Source organism: Ranitomeya imitator, chromosome 5 (genome assembly GCF_032444005.1).
Source record: "Ranitomeya imitator isolate aRanImi1 chromosome 5, aRanImi1.pri, whole genome shotgun sequence".
NCBI lineage: Eukaryota > Metazoa > Chordata > Amphibia > Anura > Dendrobatidae > Ranitomeya > Ranitomeya imitator.
The window spans coordinates 105,545,181-105,558,876 of record NC_091286.1 but is presented as its reverse complement, the minus strand read 5'-3'; the positions used below and the strand labels follow the sequence as shown (position 1 = coordinate 105,558,876).

Genomic DNA, 13,696 nt, shown 5'->3' with positions numbered 1-13,696 from the left:
CTATTTACTTGCAGTTTAAGCCTGTATCTGCAAGTAAATATTGTTTTCCATGGTGACAGGTTTCCTTAAAGTCTAACTAAAGCATCCTCATTTTATAATAGTAAACTTGGTACAGTCAATAAATGTTACAGTACATACAGTAGAGTGAATAAGGAGACTTAGGAGGCAGGAAACAAAGAAGTGTTGCAAAAGCTAAGGCCAGAAACCCCGATTTTGGTGGGAGTGGCTGATCATCTGATGTGTTTGGGGGCTTCCCAATACAACCTGGTGAATTTCAATGGCCAATCCTTTGGTTTGCGGCAGAGATAATGGACTCCTCCAGCCTTGGCTCTTTCATAGAAAACAGGAGGGCTTACTTCTCCCATGTATGGGGGAATTGAGAGAAACAGATGTTAGGCCAAATGATACAGCTATCTAATGTGTATGGCCAGCTTTCTACGGGCTACTGCAGAAAGACAGGAGGAGCAGCCGGCTGTATCTGTAAAATCCAACATCTTGTACATTTCATCAAGGTGGGAGTGGCTGATCATCTGATGTGTTTGGGGGCTTCCCAATACAACCTGGTGAATTTCAATGGCCAATCCTTTGGTTTGCGGCAGAGATAATGGACTCCTCCAGCCTTGGCTCTTTCATAGAAAACAGGAGGGCTTACTTCTCCCATGTATGGGGGAATTGAGAGAAACAGATGTTAGGCCAAATGATACAGCTATCTAATGTGTATGGCCAGCTTTCTACGGGCTACTGCAGAAAGACAGGAGGAGCAGCCGGCTGTATCTGTAAAATCCAACATCTTGTACATTTCATCAAGAATAGGAGGTACACTTTAAAGTGGAAATTTTGTTCAAATATGTTATAAATACCTTACATGTGAGTAGATCACATTCTATGCAGGAGAAAGGCTCCAATAGACCATAGATCAGTAGATCACACTGACTGAAATTCCTCCAGATGTTTTTTGCTTTTCTGATTAAAAAGATCTCCCAATATAAATCATTTGGATCGTTCTACATTTCTGTAGTACAGAGCAACTCATGCTCCACACACAGTAACTGATAAAACTATTCTGCCCACATTCAAGCCAATTGTGGGTCAATATAGCTGTATATAGAGTGTGCCCACAAGTGATGGAAACGGATCGAAGACAGGGGTGGACATATTGGTGTAATGAGTGCAGACGCACAGGTGCAAAGTGGCCACTGCTACCTCCAAAGCAGGTGGAGTTGTGCATATGATGAGCAATTGGATAACAAAGGGCCCCTATGCTGCTCTCATAGTGGGGTCCTCCTCTGACTGCCACTGATCCAAGATTAGTATGTTTGTGGGGAAAAAGCTGCAGTGAACAAAGAGCACCAAAGCTAAGTCACATTACCAAACTGCTGCAATTTATTTATTCTCCTGAATTTTTTGACAAAATGTGGTGGATTATAAACTTTATTACATTTTTCAATTGCTTCGTGCATTGCACATACGTACAACTATGTACAGTTAGGTCCATATATATTTGGACAGAGACAACATTTTTCTAATTTTGGTTATAGACATTACCACAATGAATTTTAAACAAAACAATTCAGATGCAGTTGAAGATCAGACTTTCAGCTTTCATTTGAGGGTATCCACATTAAAATTGGATGAAGGGTTTGGGAGTTTCAGCTCCTTAACATGTGCCACCCTGTTTTTAAAGGGACCAAAAGTAATTGGACAATTGACTCCAAGGCTATTTCATGGACAGGTGTGGGCAATCCCTACGCTATGTCATTCTCAATTAAGCAGATAAAAGACCTGGAGTTGATTTGAGGTGTGGTGCTTGCATTTGGAAGGTTTTGCTGTGAAGTAAACATGCGGTCAAAGGAGCTCTCCATGCAGGTGAAATAAGCCATCCTTACGCTGCGAAAACAGAAAAAACCCTTCCGAGAAATTGCTACAATATTAGGAGTGGCAAAATCTACAGTTTGGTACATCCTGAGAAAGAAAGAAAGCACTGGTGAACTCATCAATGCAAAAAGACCTGAGCGCCCATGGAAGACAACAGTGGTGGATGATCGCAGAATTATCTCTATGGTGAAGAGAAACCCCTTCACAACAACCAACCAAGTGAACAACACTCTCCAGGAGGTAGGCGTATCAATATCCAAATCTACCATAAAGAGAAGACTGCATGAAAATAAATACAGAGGGTTCATCGCACGGTGCAAGACACTCATAAGCATCAAGAATAAAAACGCTAGACTGGACTTTGCTAAAAAGCATCTAAAAAAGCAAGCACAGTTCTGGAAGAACATTCTTTTGACAGATGAAGCCAAGATCAGCCTCTACCAGAATGATGGAAAGAGAAAAGCATGGCGAAGGTGTGGTACAGCTCACGATCCAAAGCATACCACATCATCTGTAAAACACTGCGGAGGCAGTGTGATGGCTTGGGCATGCATGGCTGCCAGTGGCACTGGGTCACTAGTGTTTATTGATGATGTGACACAGGACAGAAGCAGCCGAATGAATTCTGAGGTATTCAGAGCCATACTGTGTGCTCAGATCCAGCCAAATGCAGCCAAACTGATTGGTCGCCGTTTCATACTACAGATGGAAAATGACCCAAAACATAAAGCCAAAGCAATCCAGGAGTTTATTAAAGCAAAGAAGTGGAATATTCTTGAATGGCCAAGTCAGTCATCTGATCTCAACCCAATTGAGCAGCATTTCACTTGTTAAAGACTAAACTTCAGACAGAAAGGCCCACAAACAAACAGCAACTGAAAACCACTATAGTGAAGGCCTGGCAGAGCATCAAAAAGGAGGAAACACAGCGTCTGGTGATGTCCATGAGTTCAAGACTTCAGGCAGTCATTGCCAACAAAGGGTATTCAACCAAGTACTAAAAATGAATATTTTATTTAAAATTATTGAATCTGTCCAATTACTTTTGGTCCATTTTAAAACAGGGTGGCACATGTTAAGGAGCTGAAACTCCTAAACCCTTCATCCAATTTTAATGTGGATACCCGCAAATGAAAGCTGAAAGTCTGAACTTCAACTGCACCAGAATTGTTTTGTTTAAAATTCATTGTGGTAATGTCTATAACCAAAATTAGAAAAATGTTGTCTCTGTCCAAATATATATGGACCTAACTGTATATGTATGTGTATATGCACAGTATGTATATAAATATATATGCAATTAGCAATAGGCTTGTATTCATCATGTCACATTCTCAAACATCTGCTACCTTATTTTGGAGCACTGAACATACTGTCTCCAAATTAAATGTATTTTTCACTATAATTTCCCCCTTCCATATGGCTATCTCAACGTTTTCTTCTATGAAAAATTGAACAGAATTGATTTTTTTTCCTTTTATACAGTTTTACAGTTAACTTCTTTACAAAATACCAATAACAAATCTCTGTCAATCGAAGGGTCATTTCCAGTACAACAGGAGAGCAGCAGAAACTCTACTGATCCCATTAATTTTGCTTGTGTTTATTTTGGCTGTTTACTAGTCGTGCTGTTTCATGTAATAAAGCTTCTGTGAATGCTCGGATATTCTTTTTTTATATGGATTTGTATAATATGATGCAAATCACATTATTATTATCGGAAGAGCCCTCGGGTCCACACAAATTATCCTTCTGATTTTCTTAATGTTAGAACTGGACACATTGCACAGTATTTGCTGTCGTTTTACGACATCTTTGTGGTTTGCAAATTACTTTATGGGCAGAGTTAACTTTTTAAAGGCAAGCTTATGAGAAATTTATTCCAAATGGCTTTGGGAAGAACTGAATAGGATTACTATCAATGTAACAAAAGATTAGGGCAGAAACCTATTATGAAAATTGAAATAATGAAGCTGCCATCTGGAACTATTCCTAAAACAATATTGAGGGAAAACATAAATTAACCTGCAACAACAGGAATAATCAAAACCCTAGATATCATTATAGAACATGTGATGGACATTTATATTAAAAAAAAACATTAAAAATGTGTTAGCCATGAGAAATAGCCCTCTCATTAGAGATGAATGTATCGCTTTGCTCAACCACGGTCCACGGTACAGGTCAGAGTTCTGTGGTTCAAAGTTTGATTAGTTGGCCAGCTTTGACATCATCTGAGCAATAAGTGAGTTATAGATGATGTCTCGCCAGCCAAGCTAATAAGCTGAGCCCGGGATCCCAAAGGGTAAGGAAATTCTGGAGGGTAAGGAAGTTCACGCAACTCCTGTCCATGGCCAAAGAGCAGTGACTGAATCGTGGCCTGGGGGTTGCGTGAAGAGATTTGGATTTCAGTGGTGTAGTATGATTCTATGACTTCAAAGTCATTCTACACTTGAAAGGAAACCTGTCAGGATTGATAATATAGGCGCCTAACTACAAATTAAATGTTATCCAAGAAGGTAACAGGTTGTCCATGATATCCAATGCAGCAAAACAAAGAAAAAGAGCACAGAGCACTACTGCATATTCTAATGGCATGTAAGAAGTAATGGGAGTGGAGCACCTCTATTATAGAGTCAAACTGGCCAGTCGTTCCCTTGACTTGACTGACATTTTCATGTCATCACAAAGCCACCTTCAGTGGCATTCTGGCATATGCAGTGTGCAGATGACGTTGTGGCCATTGTGCATGTACCTGAGGCTGCTGGTGGTGACTTATTAAAAAGATGCCAATCAAGTCATGAGGAGGACACACTAGTGTCACAGAGAAGTGGCTCCAACCCTAAGACTCCTCATAGGGAATGAGAATATGGTGCTCACTGGTTCCTTAGTATTATTTCTATGTTTTGTTGCATTAGCCAGAATATACATAATTCTTATCCTGTTGCCATACTAGAAAATAGTGATGGTGGTCTCAAGGCCTAAAACCTCTCCTGTAGTAGTACTGAAGGAGTAGTAAACTTCCTGTCATCTCTAACATTGGACTTTATGTGTAGAACAGCTCACACTATATAGTAGTGTCACCCTGCCCTCATTGTTTTCTTTTTCTGCCCTAATTATCAATTACTTTACCTTTTCACTCAAGTAAAACGATAAGCTGTAAACTGTAGATATCAAATGGACCATTTATTTTTGTAAATAGTTATGGCCATGATTTATGGAAAAGGACAAATAGATTCATTTATTATTAGAAAGTATGTGTTTATTGCCCTTTCTGAATGCCCCCTTCTGAAACTGAAGAATTAGTAGAATGAATACCATTGGTTCAACAACATGGTGCCATCTTTGTCTACAGTTCACTTGCTGGTTTTGGTTAAAAAAAAGAGCTCCTGATATTTTTTTTTATATAGATAAATGATGATAAAGGGATGATGAAGGGGTTGTAAGGAAACAAAGTACATTTTAATCAATAAATCATGGAATAATAATAAGTTCCACAATACGATGTGTTAAAAAATGTTCCTTTTCTAAGATAATCTTATAAATGTGCCCCTGCTAACAAATAGGCAACCCCCACATGTATTCAGCCACAAATCATGCATCTGTGGGGAAAACTCGAGTAACGAGCACACTTGCTCATCACTAATTTTAATCCATCCAAGTGTAGAAATTACTATTATTCCGAGAGCTATTGATTCAAATATACTTTGTTAGCAGGACAACCCATTTAAGTTTTGGTAACAGGTCTTTTTTTTAATTTTAAACAAGACAAACGTTAATCCTCAAAAACTTTCTGAGTTCTTTTATGTAAAGCAGCCTACAACTATTTTAATTACTATCTTCTAGGTCAGATCTTTAATTAAACTATTTATTGAATGTGACTCGGGCAAAAGACTGGTTGGTCTAATTAACGGTCATTTGAAAAAATAATGTTAATTAAAATAATACATACTGATCCGTTTGACAAGCATTACTCCTGTTCACTTTCCATGATAGTTGCGTTTTGACGAATCAATATTGGAAAATACCAAACTGCACATTTGCGCTGTTCAGTGGAGCCCCTTGGGCAATTAATGATCTAGGATAAGGGAAGTCCCGGACTGAAGAGTAAATACTAATTAACAGTTTCTGGACTGTTAAATGGTCTATGAGGACAGAGTTGGCTCGGTGATGTTGGATACCGTAGGATGACAATTTACGGCCCCTAGAGCCGGGCTTCTTGATTTAAATGGATTTGTGGAACACAACGGTCCCATTACCGACTCTGCGAAGATCTTTAATCACAGCACGACAGTAAATCTATGTTTAATGAATAAACAGTTCATTTTTCATTAGACATTTCACTTAAACCTTAGTTATCTGCAAGTTTGCATGAATAGATCTGCATGAACGCAAACGCCTACATCTTATCTTACTGTACAAACTCCTGGTCCACCACTGGCACATTACAAAGTAAAATGTAAATCACATCAAATAATTGTATACAATAAGATAAGACAGCAAAAAAAGGAGGGCAAAGCATCAATTTACGACAGACAAGGAAATTGAAAAGATGGGAACAAAGGAAATGAAATGCTTACCAAGCTCATTCAACAACAGGGCTGTAAAGAGAACACATAGAAGACAGACAAAGGATAAGAAACACAAATGAATAGTGATAATGGAGAAGCGGTCCACAGAAAGAAGAACTGTACGGCTAGGGACACTCAGCGCAATCACCTTGTGGGCAGGATCATTATTTATGAAGAGGACAGAAAACTTTTCCATGCTAGATGACAATGTTTGGCCTCGTTTTTAGTGAATTGATAAGTTTATATACATTTTATCCAGGTGTCCACCTCCGAGTGTGAAAAAAAAAAAAATTATTGAGATACTTAAAGGGAATCGGATGGAAGGTTTTTGCTATGTAATCTAAGCTTGAGGTAGGGGCTGAAACACAGATTTCATTGATGTATCACTTATTAGGCTGTATCCTGTTGTTTCAATACAATGAATGTCTTATCACCAAGAGATTATCACTGCCTGGACTACAGCTCCTGTGAGCACTGGTCCAACCACGCCCCCTTATTCTGATAAGTAGCTCCCTGTTAATACACAATTTACATAGAGAGTGGTGGTATCAGCAGTGTCAAGTTTCTGAGCTCTGCTACATCTAAAAACTCTGATTGTGTCACAACTACTGCACCCAGTAAACTAAGTGATACATCATTGGAATCAGACTCTCTTCTCCTACATTATTCTACTCTCAGATGAGGTAGTAAAAAACCTGGCGAAAGATTCCCTTTAACTTAACTGCTTTACTTATTTCATGGGTCTATGAAAAACATGCTGTCGTGTTTGGGGTGACCTATCCTGTAAAGTTATCATTTTTTTTTAGAAGTGGTCTAGTGCTGCACCTTGTCTACCATATTATGATATACCTGGGTTTCTTTGGGTAAAAACAAAGCTTCTCAGGATGAATATGGCCTCTGTTGGAGCACGCCACGATTCTTTTTGGAATCTGACAAACCAGATTATATGCGCCGCCATGAGATTAGAGACATAAATGGACGGCCTGACCTCATAGGAGCCATATTATGGCTTAGTACAAATAATGTCATATTAATTAATCGTTTGCCTTTGCATAATGATTGGATATTTTATATAATTGCAAAGATTCCCTTCCTAAATAAATTTTACTTTTCATATTATATGTGGACATTTTTAGCACTAATTCCTAAAATGTCTTGTTTTATACCATTTATATTGTTCATTGTGTCAAAGATCCTAAAAAGGCATTGCACAATCATGAGTAGTAATAAATAAGTTCATTTAAAATACATAATTCTTTTACTAAGAAATATTAATTAAAAGCCTGTCAAACAATGCAAGGCATAGTAGAATATATACAATAACACCACAAGGCTCTAATTAAGTAACATCTTAGGCCTGTTCCATAAGGAAACATAGTGCTGTTAAATTATCTTAGGGTTATAATGCAAATGAGCAACCTGGTGCGTTTTATTACCCAGCCAAGTCTCTTTTGGCATTATATTTATGCAATGATTGCTATAATTATTATGCATGTTCACTAATTAAGAAGTGTTTGTATCCTACCCAAAGACCCAGAAAATCATGTGTTTAATGAAGATATGCAATTGGCCTAATTTCTATTTTTGGGGGTAACAGCTAAAGTGAACGTCCTCAACAATTATATTTTATTCCACAGATTTTGACATATCTACATTAGCCCTAATTAAGCAAACTAATGACTTGGCCAAAAGATACTCATCCTCTGGATATATAATTATATGCCTGATAGAAATGAAGCCAGGTCAGTTTTAAGAAACAACTCAAAGAATGCAAGATTGAAATGATGAAACGTTTTTCTTTTTGTTATTTTAGGTGTTTATTCTCTCTAGTATCCGTTCACTTTTAAAATTTAATTTCATGCAAATTTAATACATGAAATCTGCATGCAGGATGGAATTAGAAATTGTTATTATAGTTAATATTTATAATGTCATTAATGTGTTAATTAATCATACACATGCCCTTATTAGTAAAAAAAACCCCACAAATGATGGTGTCTTTTTGAAAGGACGGCATTACTGATCATAAGACCCTAGCAATATGGCTCAACATGGCCGATATGACTCTTGAATAGTAGGAATGATGTACCAAAGACAAACCAATGTTTCACCTATAGTGACGCACCTTCCTATGTATGATGCTGTTAAAATGTTTGTTTAAGGGTGCAGTCAGACGGCCGTATTACTCGCGTGATTATGGCATCACAATACTCGGACTGGCCGGCGGCTCTCATGAACGGAGCGTGACAGCTGCATAGAAACACATGCTGTTATGCTCAGATCAGGAGAGCGGACGGCCAGTCCGAGGATTACAATGCGATCCTTGCGTGAGTAATATGGCTGTCTGACGGCGCCCTTATAGTGTGCCTTTAACTATACAGGGTGGGCCATTTATATGGATACACCTGGATGGGCCATTTATAAAGTTGGATCCAAAATGGCCGACTTTAAAATGGTCGCTATGGTCATCACCCATCTTGAAAAGTTTTCCCCCTCCCATATATATACCATTCCCATTTTATTTAGGTTTATCCACATAAATGGCCCACCCAGGTGTATCCATATAAATGGCCCACCCTGTAGAATAATAGAGGTAAGCTGGATATTCTCGTGGGTGAGGATCCCTGTTTTTAGCACAGAATGAAGGGCCTGTCACATTTAACAGAAGGCATCACCCCTTTAGCGCTTATTGGTTTCATCTAAGAGAAATAAAAGACGAGCATCAGGCTTTAGAGGGAACCTGTGTTGAGGATTTTACACCTCAAACTAATGGCATGCATGTACAGGAGCCTTCATGCGGATTAAATCCATACCTTAACTGTAAAAATCAGTTTAGTAGTTTCCAAGAAATCCAGCATTGAAATCGTAATGTAAATGAGTTGCAAGTGCTTCGGAGAGGGACACCGCACTTGCAGCTGACGTTCCTCCTTATTTCCCACCCACTGGCTGTCTCCTCTGTCTGACTGACAGGTCACTCCTCTCTCACTGATCTGATAGTCAGGCACATAAGGCAAGTGGTGGGCAGGGAGTAGGGAGGCATGGCAGTAGAGCTGCAAATACAATGAGCATTTATGGCTAATTTTCATTTGATTTCAATACCAGATTTCTCAAAAACTGCACAATGGATTTCTACAAAGTATGGATTTAATCAGCAGGAAAGTGACTATACATACGTGTCATTAGTCTGAGGTGTACAATCATCCTGACTGGTTCCCTTTAATGGCCAACACCACCCCAAATGAAGTCAATAGAAACCAATGAGAGTTGAAGCCTAGCGCTCTAACAGCACTCCGAATCCAATCAATGAGAACTTCTGACATCTCTCTATAATATTACAGATGCTTTATGTTATAATAGTATCATCTGGAGATGGAAGGGGATTGTCTGATTAAAGTGGTTGCCTCATCACCTGCTTTTGCTACGGGAATCCTTTGCTGGCCAGGCATTTCCTCTGCAGAAAAATGGCTATCAAGGTATTGTAAGAATGGTTTAAGTCTGTCTGAATGTGAACCATTATTATTCATTTTAACTCCTAAAAAAAGATGGACATAGAGTCCCTATATCACAATATATTTCTTCAACTCCTTTAGGATGTTGAATGGGCTTCAGTAAGGTAAACAAAAAGTCTTTTGTTTTCCAAAATTGTTCTTTATTGTCCCAACACGTTTCATCACCGGACCGTCACCTTTCTCAGGGCAAAAAACGTACCTTGAGAAAGGCGTTGGTCTGGAGCTGAAACACATTGGGACAATACAGACCCATTTTGGAAAACAAAAGACTTCTTATTTACCATCGCGCAGCCCGTTAAACGTGCTATTGTCCTCCTCTACTAATAATCATCTGGAAGAGGTTTCCCTCCGTTAGCATTGGGCCACAGCAGCAGATACACGTGTCTACAGGTGGTGGGCCTTCACACAACACTACCAGCTGAGCGCATACTCCCGCCTTTTTTTCCTTACCAGGCGTTACTGCTCTATGGGTGTGCGCTTTTGACTCTTGAACAGTTTTTCAAACCCATTAGGGTGGCTCTATTTGGTGCTATAGACGTAATTGAGGGTGGCTTGACTAGGAACCCCTTTTTCAAGCAGAGGAGCCAGCTACTTCAGTGAGCAGTTTGAGTACAAGGGCAGAAATGATGTGACATATGGTCATAACCCTTCTTTTCTAATCCTCCCCGATGTATTATGTGCCTTATATTGCTGATGTGACTGATGCAATAATGACTGCTGCTTTCTTCACATGGTCTCAAGCTACAAACTGCATGAATTGAAATACATAGCAGCAGAGGATTGTCTGCTCGCTATTTATAGGTTATGTAGGGGAGGCTTTTATATCAAGGGGGCTAGCGGCTATATAAGCTTTACTACTGTGACTTGATTACTTAATATGGACCCTTTGCAGGAGAAGATGGCAACTGTGCAATTATATACTTATACATGGCACTTGTATAGTGGGAGTGAATGGAAGGAAGGAAGAGATGACTAAGTAAACATCCCTTTACAGACAGGGGCTAAGGCAGCAATCAGTTTTCTCGATCCGTGTTAACCCCTTGATTTCCGCAATCCGAAAGACATGTGAAGTTTGATTAGAGAGCTTTAGGAGAGTATCAACAAAGAGTTGGCTAGGCTGTACAGAAAGCGTTGCACAGAGTTCAGATGCCAAGCAAGAGGAGAGAGAGCAAGTTGTGAGAGTAGGGAATTACAAACAGGAGAGAAAGTTGATTTTTCTTTTTTTTTAGCTGCTCGGTTTGTCTTAATATACTCTCACACCTTTCATTCCTCCTCGTATCCAGATTGGTTCTTCAAGCACAAGGTAGAAATAGGACTCTTTGTCATACTCCTCTCTGTCAAGTATTTTAAGGGTAATGTACTTCCTGTGGGGACACAAGACAAAGGGAAATGGATGTTTGCAATCTCACACACATGCCTTAACATTGATCTAAGCCTGATGGTTATTATGAGTAGAGGAACCTGCACAAATCCATGTAAGTATTTCAAGGGGCAAAAGAATGTGATCTAAGTAAACGTTCTTAAAATGGACAATCTATTGACGTAAGGTTCTTTAAAAAAAAAAATTTGGCTGACTAGCTACTTAAAAGTAACTTGCCAAGACAATGAGTTCTTCTGAAGACCAAGGTCCCTTGTAGATACGTAAATGGACATGTGCATATGAGACAATGGATTAAGCCAACCAAGTGTGGTAAGTCAAACAGGTTACTGGTTAGGGCTCAGCCTTAGAGCAGATCCCCCACCTTTCTTCTCACTCATCTCCATCAGACGAGGTTCCCCAATCTCAAGGAAGAAGGTCTTGTTTTTCTCATATTCCTCATCATCAATTATTTTCACTGATATGGTTTTGCTGCAGGAAGAGGAAAAGGCAAGATTGAAGAGAAGAAGCAGAGGACAAAAGAGAAGCAGAAAGTCAACGAGGCAATAGCATTCAGAAAGCAGAACTAGACAAAGGCGGGAGTACAGAAGAGGGTCAAGTCAAGGAAGGAGACAGGCAACTAGAAGCTAGACGCCTACTTTCTGAGTAAACCAATGAAATCGGAGATCATTTGTTGTAGCATCCTAATTCCAGATTTTTTTTTTAACATTTTCATAATAGCAAAAAACATACATTTTTTTCCATGATAGAATATGTTACATCACAGGTTCTTAACTTGATTGGGACACAAAAAAATGGTTTACCTTAGCTAACACCTGAATTAGGCCAATGTCTCTTTCTACTGCTGGATCCAAATTTATTGATAACTTAAGAGATATGCACACCTTCTTTGGTATTCTTATTTACTTAAAGGGAATCTTAGCAATGTTTTTCGACACCTAATTGAAGAGCAGTGTAAAGTAGAGACAGACACCCCGATTCCAGTGATGTGTCACTTCTTGGGCTGCCTAATGTAGTTTTGATAAAATTACTGTTTTATCAGCAGGATATTATTACTAGAGGACTAGTAAACCTGTTGCTAGGTAGTCTACCATACTCATGAGCCATGTATAACCCACCAGTGGTGAGGGTCGAGCTGTAAAGAGCTCACTATTAAGAGAACTGGTAGATGAGGACCATATAAAGTAGATATTTTATCAAAATGACAGCAAGCAACTCCATAAGTGACATATTGCTATAATCAGGGTCTTTGCCCCTACATTATTCTGCCTTCAGATGGGGTATAATAACCCTGTTGACAGATTCCCTTTAAATACACATATTTTGGACAGTTGTCTTCTACAGCATCTGTGTTTCACAGTACATAATTCTCTTCCAAGTTAATTTATGACCAGTTGAAGAGCTGAACTTTCATTTGGTCATAATCCAGCTTCAAAGATCGTTTAGAAGAAGAATAAAAGTGTTACAAACTCTGCTACCAAACAAGCTCACTGACAGATTAGACAGTTAGTTTATTCTTTAGAACTATCTGTCCCCAAAATTGAGCATAGCACTTCATAAATAATGAAAATTAATGAGTTTGTGACCAAACGTAGATAAACAAGAGATCTATGGTAATATATTTAATATATTCAATTTTTATTTAAGTGTATTAAAATACTCAACCAAAATTTTTTTTTCACAAAACAAGGATATCTAAAAAAAAGAAAGTACGGACCATATGTTTATGACTTATTGTGAGAACTATTACATAGGAATGTAGAGTATATCACCATTGAAAATAAATATTTAGTATATATATATAAACCTCAGTGAATTAAATTATTCCCTAAAATCTATAGTAATATGAAATATCTCACAAAAGTTTTTAGATAAAAAATGACTCCACCAATATTGTTAGATATTGGATCTAATTCAATGTACGCAGACTCAATGTTAGAATGAAAAGTCTTGGTTTAATGCTGATGTTTTTTAACCTGGATACATGGATGATGGTGTTAGGTATGGAGCTAATACTGCGTGGTCTGGTCTGGTCAGACAGACCCCCAGAAAGAAGCCATAGCTGTGAAACGCGCGTTGGGGTTTAGAAGTACAGACCAGACCATGCTGTAATAGCTCCATACCTATCCAGATAAAAACATCAACATTAAACCATGACTTTTTTTTTAGATATACTTGTTTAGTAAAATGTTTTTATTGGTTGAATATTTTAAAAAATTTTAATAAAAATGTAATATTTTATATCATATTATTATATATTACCATAGATCTCTTCTTAGGCTTCTTTTACACATACTGTTTTTTTTGCAGCCCGTTTTTGCAGGCCTTTTATGCGGGCCGTATCGCTGCAATTTTCACGGTCT

General features: G+C 38.4%; 1 protein-coding gene across 2 annotated transcripts in view; it reads right to left on the bottom strand.

Annotated features, from left to right (window-relative positions):
• Window positions 1–13,696, bottom strand: part of SLC8A1 (solute carrier family 8 member A1) — a 469,783-nt gene that overhangs the window by 97,613 nt on the left and 358,474 nt on the right. The window contains exon 3 of one of the 2 annotated variants that reach the window (XM_069769002.1): window positions 11,698–11,804. In XM_069769002.1, coding sequence (XP_069625103.1) covers window positions 11,698–11,804 — 107 coding nt within the window. Of the gene's footprint in view, window positions 1–11,215; window positions 11,320–11,697; window positions 11,805–13,696 lie in introns of both variants that reach the window. The other variant, XM_069769003.1, reaches the window with a different exon arrangement.